General features: G+C 44.4%; 1 protein-coding gene across 1 annotated transcript in view; it reads left to right on the top strand.

The window, feature by feature from the left end:
• LBX2 (ladybird homeobox 2) overlaps positions 1-19,407 on the top strand; it is a gene marked incomplete at its 5' end in the record, with an annotated part of 45,756 nt that extends 26,349 nt beyond the window's left edge. Inside the window, one exon of the mRNA XM_082242661.1 lies at positions 18,530-19,407. Within this exon, the coding sequence (XP_082098787.1) occupies positions 18,530-18,984 (455 nt within the window). The 3' untranslated portion in view covers positions 18,985-19,407. The remainder of the gene's footprint in view (positions 1-18,529) is intronic.
• Positions 19,408-21,297: the final 1,890 nt, after the last annotated feature.

Genomic DNA, 21,297 nt, shown 5'->3' with positions numbered 1-21,297 from the left:
CCATATACACAATCCTATACCCTTCCCCAACCATACAATCCATATACACCATCCTATACCCTCCCCAACCATACAATCCCATGTACACAATCCTATACCCTCCCCAACCATACAATCCCATATACACCATCCTATACCCTCCCCAACGATACAATCCCATATACACAATCCTATACCCACCCCAACCATACAATCCCATATACACAATCCTATACCCTCCCCAACCATACAATCCCATATACACAATCCTATACCCTCCCCAACCATACAATCCCATATACACAATCCTATACCCTCCCCAACCATACAATCCCATATACACAATCCTATACCCACCCCAACCATACAATCCCATATACACAATCCTATACCCACCCCAACCATACAATCCCATATACACAATTATATACCCACCCCAACCATACAATCCCATATACACAATCCTATACCCACCCCAACCATACAATCCCATATACACAATCCTATACCCACCCCAACCATACAATCCCATATACACAATTATATACCCACCCCAACCATACAATCCCATATACACAATCCTATACCCTCCCCAACCATACAATCCCATATACACAATCCTATACCCACCCCAAACATACAACCCATATACACAATCCTATACCCTCCCCAACCATACAATCCCATATACACAATCCTATACCCACCCCAACCATACAATCCCATATACACAATTATATACCCACCCCAACCATACAATCCCATATACACAATCCTATACCCACCCCAACCATACAATTCCATATACACAATCCTATACCCTCCCCAACCATACAATCCCATATACACAATCCTATACCCACCCCAAACATACAACCCATATACACAATCCTATACCCACCCCAACCATACAATCCCATATACACAATTATATACCCTCCCCAACCATACAATCCCATATACACAATCCTATACCCACCCCAACCATACAATCCCATATACACAATCCTATACCCTCCCCAACCATACAATCCCATATACACAATCCTATACCCTCCCCAACCATACAATCCCATATACACAATCCTATACCCTCCCCAACCATACAATCACATATACACAATCCTATACCCTCCCCAACCATACAATCCCATATACACAATCCTATACCCACCCCAACCATACAATCCCATATACACAATCCTATACCCACCCCAACCATACAATCCCATATACACAATTATATACCCACCCCAACCATACAATCCCATATACACAATCCTATACCCACCCCAACCATACAATTCCATATACACAATCCTATACCCTCCCCAACCATACAATCCCATATACACAATCCTATACCCACCCCAAACATACAATCCCATATACACAATCCTATACCCACCCCAAACATACAACCCATATACACAATTATATACCCTCCCCAACCATACAATCCCATATACACAATCCTATACCCGAAGTTGATCCAGAGGAAGGCGAAAAAAAATTATTTCATTGTTGTTATTGTTAGTAATATTGGTGATGTAATTATAATGATGAAGATTAATAGTAGTATAATATACTCGTAGAAATATTATTCTGGTTCTTATTATTAATATTTCTTTTTAGTAGTAATAATATCCTTGTTATTGTTATCAATATAAATATTATTATTATTAATATTATTATATTATTATTATTATTATTATTATATTATTATTATTATTATTATAAGTAGAAGAAGTAGTAATAATAATATTATTGTTATTATTAGTGGTATTAGTGATGTTATGATGATGATGATAATTATTATTATTATACAGGATTTATATAGCGCCAACAGTTTGCGCAGCGCTTTACAATTTGAGGGAAGACAATACAGTTACAGTACATAAGCAAAGGGAGACAGACTCGTATACTATATGAATAGTTGTAGCACCACGTCCCAGTTGAATATGAAAATAAGAGGGAAATAGGGCTCAAAAAAGGGGGGACTTTGCAGTAAGGGTGCTGGTAAGGCAGAGATAATAGTACAATTGAAGTATTACTCAAAAATATTTATTTTATTAAAGAAAAACAAATCATTAAAAGTTAGCATACTGTATTTAAACAGATATACAAACATCAAATAAAAACATTTATCATTTTAGACCATGTTCTTATATGCATTTTAAATACCATAAAGTGTACAACAATTTCTACATAAGGGTAAGCCGTGTAAGGATTATCCTATACCGCAGAATATTGATGTTTGTGCGGAAATGTGGAGATATCCACACCTTCAACCCGACATGTTTCACGGCCAGTAGCCGCTTCCTCAGGGGTATTATTTTACGCACACAGAAAGATAGAATTTTGTTACACACAAATTTTATGGTAAGAACACTGAAGTGGAGAAAAAGGAGAAAAAACAACATAAGATGAGTACGAATATTCAAATAATTTTTAGGAATCCAAGGGCCCTGCTCGTTAGATAATGTTTATTTTCATAATTTTTGGTTTTTGATTTTCAGTAGTAATATTATTGTTGTTGTTATTATAATGTATTATTACTAGTTTTAGTAATAGTACTTGTTATTATTATCAATATTATTAATAGTAGCAGCATTATTGTTGTGCTTGTTGTTATTTTTATGATTAGTGATATTGGTGATGTTATGGTTATAATTGTGATGATGAGTATAATGTTTATATTTATAAATATTATTACTATTATTATTACTACTAGTAGTAATATTAATGTTGTTGTTGCTGTTGTTTATTTTTGGTAGCAGTAATTTTTGTTGTTATTATTATTTTCTTTTTAATATATCATTATTATTAAAAGTAGTGGTAATATTATTGGTGTTGGTGTTGTTTATATTACTATGATTATTATTATTGATTAGTTTTCGTATTGTTGTTGTTGTTATTATTTATTATGATTATTTTTAGTAGTAGTAGTAATTTTTGTTTCTGATATTATCATTATTATTATCATTATCATTTACAGTAGTGGTAATATTATTATTGTGCTTGTTGTTGTTGTTTATATTATTAGTGGTACTGGTGATGTTATGGTTAGGATGATATTGATGATAATATTTATTTTTATTTTTATTAGTAGTAGTAGCATAATTATTGTTGTGCTTGTCGATATTTTTTATTATTAGTGGTACTAGTGATCTTATGGTTATTATGATAATGATTATAATGTATATTTTATTACTATTATTATTATTAGTACTTGTAGTAGTATTGCTGTTGTTGCTGCTGTTATTATTTATTTTTATTGTTATTAGTAGTAGTTTTTTGTTGTTCTTGTTATTTTATTTGTTATTATTCATTTTAGTAGTAGTAGCAGTATTGTTTTGGTTGTTGTGTTTTTTCTATTATCGTTCTTAGTAGTAGCAATATTCTTGTTATTCTTCTTATTATTGTTATTAGTAATATTATTCTTCTTAGTAGCAATATTCTTCTTCTTAGTAGTAATATTGTTGTTGTTATTATTATTATTAGTAGTAGTAATATTCTTCTTCTTAATAGTAATATTCTTGTTGTTCCTTGTCTTAGTAGTAATATTTATTTTCTTAGTTGTTATTCTTCTTCTTCTAAGTAGTAATATTCTTCTTCCTTGTAGTAATATTCTTGTTGCTGTTGTTGTTGTTCTTCTTCTTCTTCTTGTTATTATTATTATTATTATTATTAATATTATTAATATTCTTCTTCTTAGTATTAAAATTCCTGTTCATTTTTATTTTATTATTTATTAGTATAATTATTAGTAATATTCTTCTTCTTCTTAGTAGCAATTCTTTTTTTTTTTAGTAGTAATATTCTTGTTGTTCCTCATCTTAGTAGTAATTTTCTGATTCTTCTTTATCTTATTATTATCATTATTATAATTAGTAGTAGTAGTAGTAATATTCTCCTTCTTGGTAGTAATATTCTTGTTGTTCCTTGTCTTAGTAGTAATATTTATTTCCTTAGTTGTTATTCTTCTTCTTCCTTGTAGTAATATTCTTGTTGCTGTTGTTCTTATTATTATTATTATTATTATTATTATTATTATTATTATTATTATTATTATTAATATTCTTCTTCTTAGTATTAATATTCCTGTTCTTCTTTATCTTATTATTTATTAGTATAATTATTAGTAATATTATTTTTCTTAATAGTAATATTCTTGTTGTTCCTCATCTTAGTAGTAATATTCTGATTCTTCTTTATCTTATTATTATTATTATTATTATTATTATTATTATTATTATTATTATTATTATTATTATTATTATTACTATTAGTAATATTCTTCTTCTTGGTAGTAATATTCTTGTTGTTCCTTGTCTTAGTAGTAATATTTATTTTATTAGTTGTAATTCTTCTTCTTAGTAGCAATTTTCTTCTTCCATGTAGTGATATTCTTGTTGCTGTTGTTGTTGTTCTTCTTCTTCTTATTATTATTAGTAATATTTATTTTCTTAGTAATAATATTATGATTTCTTCCTGTTGAAGTTCGGTTTGTATTTTTGTATATTTTGGAGCTTTGTTTCAGTTTTTGTTCTCACTGTCGGCAGAGGAAGAAGTTAGTTTGTAGGATTTCACCACCCCGGATAGATCACATCTTATATCTGCAGAGCGCCCCCCGGGGTCTGCTTGTAAAAAATTCCCTTTGCGAGCGTCCCGACATTCCCGTAAACATAACAAATAATTGGGGTAAGATTAGTAATTTGCGGGGAACGGTTTCATTGTTGCCTTTCTCCAACCAAATGTAACTTTCCCCAACATTTCATTCTGAGAGAAGAACATTCCACCAGGGGAGTTCCTATTCACCCATAGAGAAAGTGCAGCAGGGGAAGAAATATGAGGGAGATCTCTGAATTATAAACCTGTATAATAATAATAATAATAATAATATAATAATAATAATAATATAATAATAATAACGAGAGTAGTTTTCTGCGGGAGTCTACTACACATTATCACCGCTCTTACTGTGAAGAAGCCTTCCCATATGCAGATTAATTTTTATACTGCTCGAATTCAGGCTTCCCTTGTTCCCCCCTCCCTCCCATAATCATGATAATCACATTATTAGATAAAACCTTTCCATTTTCATTACATAACTTATCACTGGGTCTCTGTGCTTCTCTATGCAATGCAGGCAGATCATGGCTGGTGGGAGGAGCCGGCAGGGTGCTGTACATAGGTTCCTGAAAACATCACAGCACCCTGCCTCAGCACTCCTCACAACAGCCCTCAGTCCTGATGCAAGCAGTGGGAGGAGTTATGCACATATCAAAATGCCTTGAGGGGTGGGTGTCAGTCTGGAGGAGTGGGCGTTCCTAGACCTCAGTAGGTAACGCCCACATGTGGTGCTGAGCCTCTATGATTGACAGAACTAAAATCCAATGAATGAAAGGGGCGAGCTAGGGACAGTATGACTGGTAAGAAAGAGATAGATGATGCTGGATGTCCTCCAGCCAGGAAATGAGACAGGTTCTGTGTGACTTGCTGTAGCTTCTAATGCACACTGTGAGGCGCTCATCATCAATGCCACCACGGGATGCAATTCAGCCGTGATTTCCATGCTGGGATACGGCCCTCAGATTATGGAAAGTAATTACTGTTGTCACAGTTTACTGCCACAGAAATACCCATGAGACCCCGAACATGAAATTGGTGATGGCCCCCCAGACATGGGATTGGCGATGACCCCCCCCATATGAAATTGGTGATGACCCCCCTATATGAAATTGGTGGTGACCCCCCCCCCCATATGATATGAAATTGGTGGTGACTCCTTCCAGACATGGAATCAGTGATGACCCCCCCCAGACATGGGATTGGCGATGCCTCCCCAGACTTGGGATTGGTGATGCCTCCCCAGACATGGGGCAGTATCGGAAAAGTAAATTTGCCTTTTCTGTGGCTACTCCTCCTCTAGCTTCCTTTCCTTAACTCTTCCTTCAGACTTCTCTACCTCTGGCACCTCTTTCTCTGCCCCCCCTTCCATTGGCTTCCTCCAGCTCCCCTTCCTCTTACTCCTTTTTCTTTCCTATGTCTCCTCTTTCTCCAACTCCCCTTCATTTAGCTCCTCTTCCTTCAGCTCCCTTTCCTCCAGCTTCTCTTTCCTCCAGCTTCTCTTTCCTCCAGCTTCTCTTTCTTTGGTCTCACCTTCTTTCAGTTCCTATTCCTCCAGCTCTTTTTCCTCCTCCAGCTCCTCCTACTCTGGCTCCTCTTCCTATGGCTTCTCTTTCTTCAGCTCCTCTTCCTCCAGCTCATTTTTCTTTAGCTCCTCCTACTCTGCTTCTCTTTCTTCAGCTCCTCTTACTCTGGCTCCTCTTGCTCCGGCTTCTTTTCCTTCAGCTTCTCTTGCTCCTCTTCCAGCTCCTCTTTCTCTGGCTCCTCTTCCAGCTCCTCTTCCTCTGCTTCCTCTTTTTTCATCTCCTCTTCCTCCCACTCCTCTTCCTATGGCTTCTCTTCCTTCAGCTCCTCTACCTCTAGCTCCTTTTTTTTAGCTCCTCTTACTCTGGCTCCTCTTCCAGCTCCTCTTCCTCTGGCTCCTCTTCCTCTGGCTCCTCTTCCTCTGGCGCTCCTCTTCCCCCAGCACCTCTTCCTCTGGCTCCTCTTCCTCTGCCTCCTCTTTCTTCATCTCCTCTTCCTCCAGCTCCTCTTCCTATGGCTTCTCTTCCTTCAGCTCCTCTACCTCTAGCTCCTTTTTTTTAGCTCCTCTTACTCTGGCTCCTCTTCCAGCTCCTCTTCCTCTGGCTCCTCTTCCTCTGGCTCCTCTTCCTCCGGCTCCTATTTCTTCAGCTCCTCTTCCCCCAGCACCTCTTCCTCTGGCTCCTCTTCCTCTGGCTCCTCTTTCTTCATCTCCTCTTCCTTCAGCTCCTCTTCCTCTATCTCCTTTTCCTTCAGCTTCTCTTGCTCTGGCTCCTCTTCCGGCTACTCTTCCTTGGGCTCCTCTTCCTCCGGCTCCTCTTTCTTCAGCTCCTCTTCCCCCAGTTCCTCTTCCTCCGGCTCCTCTTGCTCTGGCTCCTCTTTCTTCAATTCCTCTTCCCCCAGCTTCTCTTCCTCTAACCCTTCCTCTTCTGGCTCCTCTTCCTCCGGCTCCTCTTCCTTCAGCTCCTCCTACTCTGGCTCCTCTTCCAGCTCCTCTTCCTCTGGCTCCTCTTCCTCTGGCTCCTCTTCCTCCGGCTCCTCTTTCTTCAGCTCCTCTTCCCCCAGCACCTCTTCCTCTGGCTCCTCTTTCTTCATCTCCTCTTCCTCCCGCTCCTCTTCCTCCAGATCCTCTTCCTATGGATTCTCTTCCTTCAGCTCCTCTTCCTCTATCTCCTTTTTCTTTAGCTCCTCTTACTCTGCTTCTCTTCCTTCAGCTCCTCTTGCTCTATCTTCTTTTCCTTCAGCTTCTCTTGCTCTGGCTCCTCTTCTGGCTCTTCTTCCTTTGGTTCCTCTTCCTCCGGCTCCTCTTTCTTCAGCTCCTCTTCCCCCAGTTCCTCTTCCTCCGGCTCCTCTTTCTTCATCTCCTCTTCCCCTAGCTTCTCTTCCTCTGACCCTTCCTCTTCTGGCTCCTCTTCCTCTGGCTCCTATTCCTTCAGCTCCTCCTACTCTGGATCCTCTTCCTCCGGTTACTCCTGCCCTGGCTTCTTTTCCTTCATGTCCTCTTGTTTTGGTTCCTCTTCATCCTCCAGCTCTTCTTCCTCAGGCTCCTCTTCCTCTGATTCCTCTTCCTCAGGCTCCCCTTTATCTGGCTCCTCTTCCTCCAGCTCATCCTCCTCCGGCTTCTCTTCCTATGGCTTCTCTTCCTTCAGCCCCTATTTGTCCAGATCCTTTTTCTTTAATTCCTCTTACTCTGCGTCTCTTCCTTCAGCTCCTCCTGCTCTGGCTCCTCTTCCTCCGGCTACTCCTGTTCTGGTTTCTCTTCCTCTGGCTTCTCTTCCTTCATGTCCTCTTGCTTTGGTTCTTCTTCCTCCTCCAGCTCCTCTTCCTCCATCTCCTCTTCCTCTGGCTCCTCTTCCTCCAGGTCCTCTTTCTCTGGCTCCTCTTCCTCCAGCTCCTCTTACTTTTGGCTTCTTTTCCTTCAGCTCCTCTTCCTCCAGCTACTTTAGCTCTCTTACTCTGCTTCTCTTCCTTCAGCTCCTCTTACTTTGGCTCTTCTTCCTCCGGCTCCTCTTGCTCTGGCTCCTCTTCCTCTGGCTGCTCTTTCTTCACCACCTCTCGCTCTTGCTCCTCTTCCTCCTCCAGTTCTTCTTCTTCTGGTTCCACTTCTTTCAGATCCTCTTCCTTCAGCTCATGTTCCTCCCCTAGCTCCTCTTCTTCTGACCCCTAATCCTCTGGCTCCTCTTCCTCCAGCTCCTATTCCTCCAGCTCCAATTCCTCCAGCTCCTCTTCCTTTGGCTTCTCTTCCTTCAGACTTCTCTACCTCTGGCATCTCTTTGTCTGCCCCCCCCCCCCTTCCATTGGCTTCCTCCAGCTCCCCTTCCTATTACTCCTTTTTCTTTCTTATGTCTCCTCTTTCTCCAACTCCCCTTCATTTAGCTCCTCTTCCTTCAGCTCCCTTTCCTCCAGCTTCTCTTTCCTCCAGCTTCTCTTTCTTTGGTCTCACCTTCTTTCAGTTCCTATTCCTCCAGCTCTTTTTCCTCCTCCAGCTCCTCCTACTCTGGCTCCTCTTTCTCTGGCTCCTCTTCCTGCAGCTCCTCTTCCTATGGCTTCTCTTCCTTCAGCTCCTCTTCCTCCAGCTCATTTTTCTTTAGCTCCTCCTACTCTGCTTCTCGTTCTTCAGCTCCTCTTACTCTGGCTCCTCTTGCTCCGGCTTCTTTTCTTTCAGCTTCTCTTGCTCCTCTTCCAGCTCCTCTTTCTCTGGCTCCTCTTCCAGCTCCTCTTCCTCTGCTTCCTCTTTTTTCATCTCCTCTTCCTCCCACTCCTCTTCCTATGGCTTCTCTTCCTTCAGCGCCTCTACCTCTAGCTCCTTTTTTTTAGGTCCTCTTACTCTGGCTCCTCTTCCAGCTCCTCTTCCTCTGGCTCCTCTTCCTCTGGCTCCTCTTCTTTTGGCTCCTCTTCCTCCGGCTCCTATTTCTTCAGCTCCTCTTCCCCCAGCACCTCTTCCTCTGGCTCCTCTTCCTCTGGCTCCTCTTTCTTCATCTCCTCTTCCTCCAGCTCCTCTTCCTATGGATTCTCTTCCTTCAGCTCCTCTTCCTCTATCTCCTTTTTCTTTAGCTCCTCTTACTCTGCTTCTCTTCCTCTGGCTCCTTTTGCTCTATCTTCTTTTCCTTCAGCTTCTCTTGCTCTGGCTCCTCTTCCTTTGGCTCCTCTTCCTCTGGCTCCTCTTTCTTCAGCTCCTCTTCCCCCAGTTCCTCTTCCTCTGGCTCCTCTTGCTCTGGCTCCTCTTTCTTCAACTCCTCTTCCCCCAGCTTCTCTTCCTCTAACCCTTCCTCTTCTGGCTCCTCTTCCTCCGGCTCCTCTTCCTTCAGCTCCTCCTACTCTGGCTCCTCTTCCAGCTCCTCTTCCTCTGGCTCCTCTTCCTCTGGCTCCTCTTCCTCTGGCTCCTCTTCCTCCGGCTCCTCTTCTCTTGTTCTGGCTCCTGTTCCTCTGGCTCCTCTTCCTCTGGCTGCCCTTCCTTCACCACCTCTTGCTTTTGCTGCTCTTCCTCCTCAATCTCCTCTTCTTCTGGCTCCACTTCCTTTAGATCCTCTTTCTTCAGCTCCTCCTCCTCCTCCAGCTCCTCTTCCTCTGGCTCCTTTTGCTCTGGCTCCTCTTCCTTCATCTCCTCTATTCCCAGCCCCTCTTCCTCTGACCCTTTCTCTTCTGGCTTCTCTTCCTTCAGCTTCTCTTTCTCCAGCTTCTCTTCCTCCGGCTTTTTTTCCACTGAATCCTCTTCCTTCAGCTCCTACTCTGGCTCCTCTTCCCAGGATACTCCTGCTCTGGCTTCTCTTCTTCTGGCTCATCTTCCTTCATGTCCTCTTGTTTTGGTTCCTCTTCCTCCTCCAACTCCTGTTCCTCCAGCTCCTCCTTCTCAGGCTTCTATTCCTAAGGCTTCTCTTCCTTTAGCTCCTATTCCTCCAGCTCCTTTTTTCTTTAGCTCCTCTTACTCTGCTTCTCTTTCTTCAGCTCCTCCTGCTCTGGCTCTTCTTCCTCCAGCTACTCCTGACCTGGTTTCTCTTCCTCTGGCTCCTCTTCCTTCATGTCCTCTTGCTTTGGTTCTTCTTCTTCCTCCAGCTCCTCTTCCTCTGGCTCCTCTTCCTCTGGCTCCTCTTCCTCCAGCCCCTCTTCCTCTCACTCCTCTTCCTCCAGCTCATCTTCCTTTTGGCTTCTCTTCCTTCAGCTCCTCTTCTTCCAGCTCCATTTTAGCTTCTCTTACTCTAGCTCCTCTTCCTCTGGCTCCTCATGCTCTGGCTTCTCTTGCTCCGGCTCCTCTTGCTCCAGGTTCTTTTCCTTCAGCTCCTCTCGCCCTGGCTTCTCTTCCAGCTCCTCTTCCTCTGGCTCTTCTTCCTTTTGGCTCCTCTTCCTTCAGCTCCTCTTACTCTGGCTTCTCTTGTTCTGACTCTTCTTCCTCTGGCTCTTCTTCCTCTGGCTGCTCTTCCTTCACCAAGTCATGCTCTTACTCCTCTTCTCCCTCCAGCTCCTCTTCCTCTGACCCTTCCTCCTCTGGCTCCTCCTCCCCTAGCTCCTCTTCCTTCAGCTCCTCTTCCTTTGGCTTTTCTTCCTTCAGCTCCTCCTCTTCCAGCTCCTTTTTCTTTAGCTCCTCTTACTCTGCTTCTCTTACTTCAGCTCCTCTTACTCTGGCTCCTCATCCTCCAGCTCCTCTTGCTCTGGCTCCTCTTGCTCTGGCTCCTCTTGCTCTAGCTCCTCTTGCTGCGGCTTATTTTCCTTCAGCTCCTCTTTCTCTGGCTCCTCTTCCAGCTCTTGTTCCTCTGGCTCCTCTTCTTCTGGCACCACTTCCTTCAGATCCTGTTTCTTCAGCTCCTCTTCCTCCTCCAGCTCCTCTTCCTCCGGATTCTTTTGCTCTGGCTCCTCTTCCTTCAGCTCCTCTTCCTCCCCCAGCTCCTCTTCCTACGGATCCTTTTGCTCTGGCTCCTCTTTCTTCAGCTCTTCTTCCCCCAGCTCCTCTTCCTCTGACCCTTCCTCCTCTGACTTCTCTTTCTTCAGCTTCTCTTCCTCCTGCTCCTCTTCCTCCGTCTTTTCCTCCACCGACTCCTCTTGCTTCAACTCCTCCTACTCTGGCTCCTCTTTCTCTGGCTACTCCTGCTCTGGCTTCTCGTCTTCTGGCTCCTCTTTTATAAAGTCCTCTTGCTTTGGTTCCTCTTCCTCCCCCAGCTCCTCTTCCTCCTTCTTCAGGCTCCTGTTCGTCTGGCTCCTTTTTCTGTGGATGCTCTTCCTCTGGCTGCTCTTCCTCTGGCTGCTCTTCCTCTTGCTCCTCTTCCTCCAGCTTTTCTTCCTTCAGCTCCTCTTCCTTCGGCACCTCTTCCTTTAGCTCCTTTTTCTCTGGCTCCTCTTTCTTCAGCTTCTCTTCCTTCAGCTCCTCTTCCTTTGGCTCCTTTTCCTCCTGCTCCTCATCCTCTGGCTCCTCTTTCTTCAGCTTCTCTTCCTTCAGCTCCTCTTCCTTTGGCTCCTTTTCCTCCTGCTCCTCTTCCTCTAGTTCCTCTTCCTCTGTCTCCTCTTCATTCAGCTCCTCTTACTCTGGCTCCTCTTCCTCTGTCTCCTTTTTCTCCCTCTCCTCTTCCTCTGGATTCTCTTCCTGTGGCTCCCCTTCCTGTGGCTCCCTTTTCTTTCATCTTTCCTTCCTCTGACTCCTCTTCCTCCAATTCCCCTTCCTCCAGCTCCTCTTTCTCTGGCTCAACTTCCTTCAGCTTCCTTTCCTCCAGCTTCTCTTTCTTTGGTCTCCCCTTCCTCCAGCTCCTCTTACTCCAGCTCTTCTTCCTCATTCAGCTCCTCTTCCTTTGGCTTTTCTTCCTTCAGCTCCTCCTCTTCCAGCTCCTTTTTCTTTAGCTCCTCTTACTCTGCTTCTCTTACTTCAGCTCCTCTTACTCTGGCTCCTCATCCTCCAGCTCCTCTTGCTCTGGCTTCTCTTGCTCTGGCTCCTCTTGCTCTAGCTCCTCTTGCTGCGGCTTATTTTCCTTCAGCTCCTCTTGCTCTGGCTCCTCTTCCAGCTCTTGTTCCTCTGGCTCCTCTTCTTCTGGCACCACTTCCTTCAGATCCTCTTTCTTCAGCTCTTCTTCCCCCAGCTCCTCTTCCTCTGACCCTTCCTCCTCTGACTTCTCTTTCTTCAGCTTCTCTTCCTCCTGCTCCTCTTCCTCCGTCTTATCCTCCACCGACTCCTCTTGCTTCAACTCCTCCTACTCTGGCTCCTCTTTCTCTGGCTACTCCTGCTCTGGCTTCTCGTCTTCTGGCTCCTCTTTTTTCATGTCCTCTTGCTTTGGTTCCTCTTCCTCCCCCAGCTCCTCTTCCTCCTTCTTCAGGCTCCTGTTCGTCTGGCTCCTTTTTCTGTGGATGCTCTTCCTCTGGCTGCTCTTCCTCTTGCTCCTCTTCCTCCAGCTTTTCTTCCTTCAGCTCCTCTTCCTTCGGCACCTCTTCCTTTAGCTCCTTTTTCTCTGGCTCCTCTTTCTTCAGCTTCTCTTCCTTCAGCTCCTCTTCCTTTGGCTCCTTTTCCTCCTGCTCCTCTTCCTCTAGTTCCTCTTCCTCTGGCTCCTCTTCCTCTGTCTCCTCTTCATTCAGCTCCTCTTACTCTGGCTCCTCTTCCTCTGTCTCTTTTTTCTCCCACCCCTCTTCCTTTGGATTCTCTTCCTGTGGCTCCCCTTCCTCTGGCTACCTTTTCTTTCAGCTTTCCTTCCTCTGACTCCTCTTCCTCCAATTCCCCTTCCTCCAGCTCCTCTTTCTCTGGCTCAACTTCCTTCAGCTTCCTTTCCTCCAGCTTCTCTTTCTTTGGTCTCCCCTTCCTCCAGCTCCTCTTACTCCAGCTCTTCTTCCTCATTCAGCTCCTCTTCGTCCGGCTCCCGTTCTTATGGCTTCTCTTCCTTCAGCTCCTCTTCCTCTGGCTCCTCTTCCTTCAGCTCCTCATACTCTGGCTCCCTCACCACAGATTGAAGGTGGAGAAATGAAAGGTAAATGTATGCACATATCAGTATTATTTCCATTATAAAGTAAAAAAAAATTGAAAATAAGTCGGTGGTTATTAAACACCACCAAAAAAGCATCATCTGTCTAAAAACACGATATAACATTCATTTGTGTCCACTGTTTGATGAGTAATTGTCAGTCAAGCTATCACAGCAGTGAAAACTGAGAAGTAGAGTGGTAATGAAGGGGTCTATACTGTTCAGTCTTGTACTCAAGTGGTTAAGTCGAGAAGTTCTACAAACTGAGAAAACGATTTTAATACAGATTTCCCACAGACTGGAATGCTGAGCATCATTCTCGGATAATTATAATAACCCGTGACGGCACTGTACAGATGACACGGCTCTCTGCTGCCGTCTGCTGGCTGAAAGTGGAGCTGTATCATTATAATCATTATTATCATTATTCATGATACATACAATACCCTCCCCCTCTTCCTTGCTGTGTGAAGTAGTAAGACATAAACACTGGAGGAGATAAAACAGAAAAAAAAAAAAACTTTCCATGTCTTTCATATTTCCTCCTGAAAAGTAGGAGGACACTTTTTTTTGTATGTTTTTAGCATGTCTTTTGAGTATGGGAGGAAACTGGAGAACCCAGAGGAAACCCGCACAGAGAGAGCATACAAACTCCATGCAGGTAGTGCCGAGGTTGAGGATTGAACCGACGACCCCAGTGCTGCAAGGGAAAAGTGCTATCCGCTTAGCTACTGTGCTGCCAGTTCACAATAAGGGTGGCTCCACCACTTCATAATTCCCAGACTTGCAGGCCAGGAATGGGGGAGCAGCCCCCCCCCCCCCCAGCTGAATGTCTCAGGAGCTCAATGGATGCGTTAATGATCAGTTTTTATAAATGGTGATAGGTATGAAAATCCAGATGTTGTTCCTCAAACAACCACACATGGCCAAGGCCTTCTATAGGGGTCCATGTTCCACCTCCCTAGCCTCTTTCTATGGAATGCGGCCACTCTCCAACAAACAAGGGACATGAAAATTGGCCTCCCAGAGTCCACATGTACTTTCCAGGCTGGCAGATTTTCTGGGTTGTGGACGTAGGGATGCCAATTTTAATGGTGGACTTTGCAGAAGAGGCCTTGACTTAGGAAATGCTCCATGGCTGCTCAGTGAAAGGTGGAAGTAACTGGAGGAGCCCCAAATGGGCTTTGTGGTTTCACTCTTTGAAGAAGAAGTAATCAATGAAACGACTGCTTCAGAAGTTTTTCTAGAACATTTTGCCCCGGTTACCCCCTAGCCGGCCTTCCCAGTCTCCTTTCTTGCTGTGCTTAGTCGAAATTTGCCCCCCCCCCTCCCTCTGCCTCGGACAACAATTGTGTGGTTATGAGTAAGCGATTATCTATATGGTGAAACGCGTCAACCTGTCATGTCTCTCAATGCACTGTCTGTATGGATTCGTTATGAGGAATAAAAGACTTCTTTGATTTCACGTCTTCCGAGTGCGGTCCAACTTCTTTGTTTGTACGAATTCTGTATGACGGATCTGACCAGCACCGGCCTCACCTGAGTGGCTTCCTTTTCTTATTTCTATACTTTCCCCTCTGCCTCAGACATCGTTGTCTTTTATTCTACACTTCTACAGTTTTTACCTAAGGTTAGGCAGTTTATCAGAACCCCCCCTTCCCCCCCCCCATCCCGCACATTTGCCTGTTCTGAGTAATTCCAAATTCTCCAGAGACGCCGACGGCGCTGTCAGGTGACCAGCGAGTAACAGCTGCTGTCCCCAGCAATGGGTTCAGACGTCTTCTGTGTCGTTATAAAATTACCACATCCAGAGAAGACTCGGTGATTTGTCACAGATCACGTATCATCTGTCTACACCGAAAATGCCCAATGCCAACCCAGACCCATCACCCTCCAGCCGCCCATCTGTGGGCACAAGTGTGAGGCATCACATCTACCAGAATAGCAAGGGTGGCTTGGGCGGATTGAGTTATAAATGTTCCTTTCATCCGAGGGGGTGAATAAAATCCCCCCTCCCTCCCTCCATCCCCCCCAAGAGCAATAGAAATTCCTGGAAGGGGAAGAAAACATGGGGATGGGATGGGGGGGGGGTGTCATGAACATTATCTGGAACATTAGAAGCTGTGAGACATGATGTAGAAGAATCTGGAGTTTATTAATAGTTCAGTGGAGATAATAAGTACATTTTATGTTCCATAAGTCCAGGATGATAGAAACTTCCGGAGATTAATTATGAAGACAAAATATGGCATCGGTTCTAATTTCTATGACACCAATATGAGAAGGAGACATCACAGCATCACCCAGAGATGGAAACCTCATAGAAGGCCATTATATTCCTCCGAAACACAGAGATATATCTTTCATTCCAGAACATTCTGCTCATGCTGTACATACGTAGGTGTAATGAGCACCAGCCAAGGGAAGGTGCTCATTAATGGCCCCAAACACCTATAGAGGGGAGGAAAATTTGGGGTGTTTAGAGAATGAGGATCATCCAAGGGAAGGCACTCATTATTGGCCCCAATCTCTAATAGAGGGTAGGAAAATTTGGGGTGTATAGGGAATGCGGATTAGCCAATAGAGGGTGCTCATTAATGGCCCCAACTCCTCTAGAGGGGAGGGAAATTTGGGGTGTTTAGAGAATGGGGATCAGCAAAAGGAAGGCACTCATAATTGGCCCCAATCTCTTATAGAGGGGAGGGAAATTTGGGGTGTTTAGAAAATAGGGATCAGCCAAAGGAAGGCACTCATTAATAGCCCCAATCTCCTATAGAGAGGAGGGAATTTGGGGTGTTTAGAAAATGGGTATCATCCAAGGGAAGACACTCATTATTGGCCCCAATCTCCTATAGAGGGGAGGGAAATTTGGGGTGTTTAGAGAATGGTGATCAGCAAAAGGAAGGCACTCATAATTGGCCCCAATATTTTATAGAGGGGAGGAAAATTTGGGGTGTTTAGAAAATGGGGATCAGCTAAAGGAAGGCACTCATTATTGGCCCCAATCTCTTATAGAGGGGAGGGAAATTTAGGGTGTTTAGAGAATGAGGATCATCCAAGGGAAGACACTCATTTATGGCCCCCAATCTTCCGATAGAGGGGAGGGAATTTTTGGGTATTTATAGAATGAGGTTCAGCCAAGGGAAGACACTCATTAATGGCCCCTATCTCCGATAGAGGGAGGAAAATGTGGGAGTTCAAAGTGGCTTTTCCCCTGTCACTGATGATGATTTGTGTGTCTCCTCCCCCTGATGGATAAAAGTCTTTGTGGCTCTTTCCATGGGGTTTATGATGTCCCATTGGCTCTCCATTGCTGATGGCATTTTATATTATTCTTCTTTTGTTACTGATAGTGTTTGGCTCTTCACGTTTGGCTGGTGGTGTTGAATATTAGATACAAGTTCAGATTCTTTTCAATCCATGAAATATATAACATGCAACAAAAGAAGAGAAAACTTTATAAATGATTTGGCTAGCAGTATACAACAGTATATAGGAATCGTTCCCTAGAAGGAAGAGCCCCTCTGAAGGACCCCAATTGATGGTAATATTATATCCGTGGATTCCACACATAGAAAGCATTGCATCCCATTTATCATATGCAGTGGATGTTACGTGTGTTACCTTCTCATTTCCTGAAGGATAGCTGAGATTTGGATGTTGTGTTGACTTTTTCAATTTAGGTCATTGACTTGTGGCTGATAACTTTGGCTACAATTACATTATTTGATTTTTCTTTCTATGAAATAATGTTATTTAGGTTTTTCTAAACAATGTTCTCTTTTTTTTCTCTTCCTCATCTACTGATTATATCACCATCATCACCATCATCACCATCATCGCCATCATCACTATCATTATCATCACCATCATCGCCATCATCACCATCATCACCATCATCACTATCATTATCATTACCATCATCACCATTACCATCATCATCACCATCATCACCATCATCGCCATCATCACTATCATTATCATCACCATCATCACCATTACCATCATCATCATCACCATCGCCATCATCACTATCATTATCATCACCATCATCGCCATCACCATCATCGCCATCGCCATCATCACTATCATTATCATCACCATCATCACCATCATCACCATCATCGCCATCATCACTATCATTACCATCATCATCATCACCATCATCATCATCATCACTATCATTATCATCACCATCATCGCCATCATCACTATCATTACCATCACCATCATCACCTTCATCATCACCATCATCATCATCATCACCATTGCCATCACCTTTACCATCATCACTATCATTATCGTCATCATCACAATCATCACGATCACCATCACCACCATCACCATCATCGCCATCACCATCATCACCATCATCGCCACCATCATCGCCATCACTATCATCATCATCATCATCACCATCATCGCCATCACTATCATCATCATCACCATCATCATCATCATCACCATCATCATCGCCATCACCTTTACCATCATCATCATTACCGTCATCATCACCATCATCACCATCATCATCATCATCATCACCTTCACCATCATCACCATCATCGCCATCATCACCACCATCATCATCACCATCGCCATCACTATCATCATCATCACCATTACCATCATCATCACCATCACCTTTACCATCATCACTATCATTATCATCACCATCACCATCGCTATCATCATCACCATCACTATCATCATCACCATCATCATCATTATCATTATCATCACCATCGCCATCATCATCATTATCATCACCATCGCCATCATCACCATCATCACCATCACCTTCACCATCATCATCGCCATCACCTTCACCATCATCACCATCACCGTCATCATCATCCCCATCACCATCACCGTCATCATCATCCCCATCACCATCACCTTCACCATCATCACCATCATCGCCATCATCATCATCACCATCATTACAATCACCATCATTATCATCATCACCATCATTATCACCATCATCATCACCATCATGACCATCACCATCATCATCATCACCATCATTGTCATCCCCATCATCATTACCATCATCACCATCATCATCATCATCACCATCATCATTATCGCCATCACCATCATTACCTATATCATCACCATCACCATCATATTATCATCATTATCGCCATCACCATCATCATCACTATCGCCACCATCACCATCATCATCACCATCCTCATCACCATCATTATCATCATCATCATCACCATCATCATCATCACCATCATCATCACCATCATCATCATTATCATCATCACCTTTACCATCACCATCACCGTCATCATCACCATTACCATTATCATCACCATTACCATTATCATCGCCATCATCATAATCACCATCATCATCACCATTACCATCATCGTCGCCATCATCATCGCAATCACCATCATCACCATTATCATCATCATGGTCACCATTATCTCCTTCATTCACACTCAAAGGCCGTGACCCGCTCAGCTCGTTTGGACACCGGTCAACTTCTAAGAAGAGACGCAAATCCCGGACAGCCTTCACCAACCATCAGATCTATGAACTGGAGAAGCGTTTTCTCTACCAGAAATACCTGTCCCCTGCAGACCGGGACCACATTGCCCAGCAGCTGGGACTTAGCAATGCCCAGGTGATCACCTGGTTTCAGAACAGACGGGCCAAGCTAAAGAGGGACCTGGAGGAGATGAAGGCTGATGTAGAGTCCCTGAAGAAGCTTCCCCCACATGCTCTGGAGAAACTGGTCACCATGCCGGAGGTTGAAGTGGGGGAAGAGGACGATGAAGCCATAGGAAGAGGGTGTTCCCCAACTTCACAAGGACTTTACCTCCAATCGCCTCGGTGTTCTTCCATGGAGCGCACAGCTGATGAGTTCTCAGAAGAAGAGGAAATAGAGGTGGACGTCTAGGAGGGCAATGGGCTGGAGGAACTCATAATACGGGACAGCAATGTTCTTCTGGATCTTCTGTCGGGGGGAGGGGGGGCTAAGGTGCAGTCCCATCAGTAACCTAGCAAGAAACACAATCACCCATTAATTACTATGACCACCAATGGGTACGCCTGCTTGTTCCTCGTCCATAGACAATTCATGTTGGGGATCACAAATATCGAGAATTATACCCAGATAGAAGATCAAATACACTCAGCATACACAACTAGATAGGTGCTACTGTGCAGAGCCCATATATACAGAATAAGAACAAAGAAATGTCCACCAGTAAGGTGGTCCTGGTTTAAATCTTGGGTGTCCAGTATGACCAGGTATGATGGGTAAAGTCGGGTGGGCCTAGTTATCTGCTTGATCTGTAGATCTATAGGAGACCCAGCTGAAGTTCCATGATGGCTGTTTCCTGAAGTCCTCCTATGTCAGTAGAAACACCAGCATTTCAAGGTTGTTACTCAGACCCTCTTTTACATGGTCTGGTATGGTATGTCACATGACTTACAGTTCCTTCATACAGGACTCAAACTTGAAAAACTTGTACGCTGGAACTGTAAGTCCTCCTCTGGTCATTTGCTGCATAATGAAGTCACAGTAGCGGTAGTGGTATTCTGTCAAAGGTTAATTTATTAATTCAAACTAAAAGTCCCACCCCCGAGGAGCATAAAATGCAATGCCCCAGACATTTATACTCGCTGTGACCCCATACAAAGAAATTAAGGGTGTCGCTTCAGGCTGGGAGTTCCAGGCAGGGATAGGCTGGAAGTGCAGGCAGGGAAAGGCTGGGAGTGCAGGCAGGGAAAGGCTGGGAGTGCAAGCAGGGAAAGGCTGGGAGTGCAGGCAGGGAAAGGCTGGGAGTGCAGGCAGGGAAAGGCTGGGAGTACAAGCAGGGAAAGGCTGGGAGTGCAGGCAGGGAAAGGCTGGGAGTGCAGGCAGGGAAAGGCTGGGAGTGCAGGCAGGGAAAGGCTGGGAGTGCAGGCAGGGAAAGGCTGGGAGTACAAGCAGGGAAAGGCTGGGAGTGCAGGCAGGGAAAGGCTGGGAGTACAAGCAGGGAAAGGCTGGGAGTGCAGGCAGGGAAAGGCTGGGAGTGCAGACAGGGAAAGGCTGGGAGTGCAGGCAGGGAAAGCGCTTGTCTCAGCTCCATAGAACTCAATGAGGAAGGAAAAGAAGCCCCAGGAGCCGCACATCACACAAAATCCTCATGTAGAGTGGAAGAAGCCCTAGGCGTCCAGGCCACACCCCGACATGTTTTGCCCCTCCCACTGGGCTTAGTCACATGACAAAGTTTTGTGGGCAGGACAAAAACATGTTGGGGGTGTGGCCTGGACAGAATCCATACTGAGGCTGCTTCCGCTCTTTATATGAGGGTTTTATGTGATGTGCGGCTCCTAGGACTTATTTTTCTTCCTTCCGACACTCGTCCTATCACTCACCTCTGATTTTTGGACAAGCAATTTAATCTAAATGTATTTTTATGAGTTGTGGGCATAACGCCCCCCCCTCCCCCCCCCAAGAAAAAAATAGAAAAAAACCCATGCAGGTAGAGCCCAGAGTTTAAACTCAGGACCCCAGTGCTGGTTATTTTTATACACCAGTCAAGTGATATACCTGCCAGGGATGGGGGTCCAGAAACAGAGGGATCCATAGAAAGGAATCCAGAAAAGGGGGTCCAGATATTGTGAAAGAATCCAAAGACAGAGATTCAGAGATGGGATGATGAGCTAAATGGACAGAAGTCCAGGAACAGCAATCCAGAGGTGGAGGCTCAATGGACAGGGGTTTAGGCTGGGGATACATGGACAGGTATTCAAAATAGGGTTTGTTCAGGAACAGCAATCCAGAGGTGGAGGCTCAATGGACAGAAGTCCAGGAACAGCAATCCAGAGGTGGAGGCTCAATGGACAGAAGTCCAGGAACAGCAATCCAGAGGTGGAGGCTGAATGGACAGAAGTCCAGGAACAGCAATCCAGAGGTGGAGGCTCAATGGACGGAAGTCCAGGAACAGCAATCCAGAGGTGGAGGCTCAATGGACAGGGGTTTAGGCTGGGGATACATGGACAGGTATTCAAAAAAGGGATTGTCCAAGAACAGCAATCCAGAGGTGGAGGCTCAATGGCCAGAAGTCCAGGAACAGCAATCCAGAGGTGGAGGCTCAATAGACAGAAGTCCAGGAACAGCAATCCAGAGGTGGAGGCTCAATGGACAAAATTCCAGGAACAGCAATCCAGTGGTGGAGGCTCAATGGACAGGGGTTTAGGCTGGTGTTACATGGACAGGTAT

The sequence above is a fragment of the Pelophylax lessonae genome (genome assembly GCF_965119305.1).
Source record: "Pelophylax lessonae genome assembly, chromosome: 1".
In the NCBI taxonomy this organism is placed as follows: Eukaryota; Metazoa; Chordata; class Amphibia; order Anura; family Ranidae; genus Pelophylax; species Pelophylax lessonae.
The sequence above is the reverse complement of the archived record's forward strand: the minus strand, read 5'-3'. Positions and strand labels throughout refer to the sequence as shown.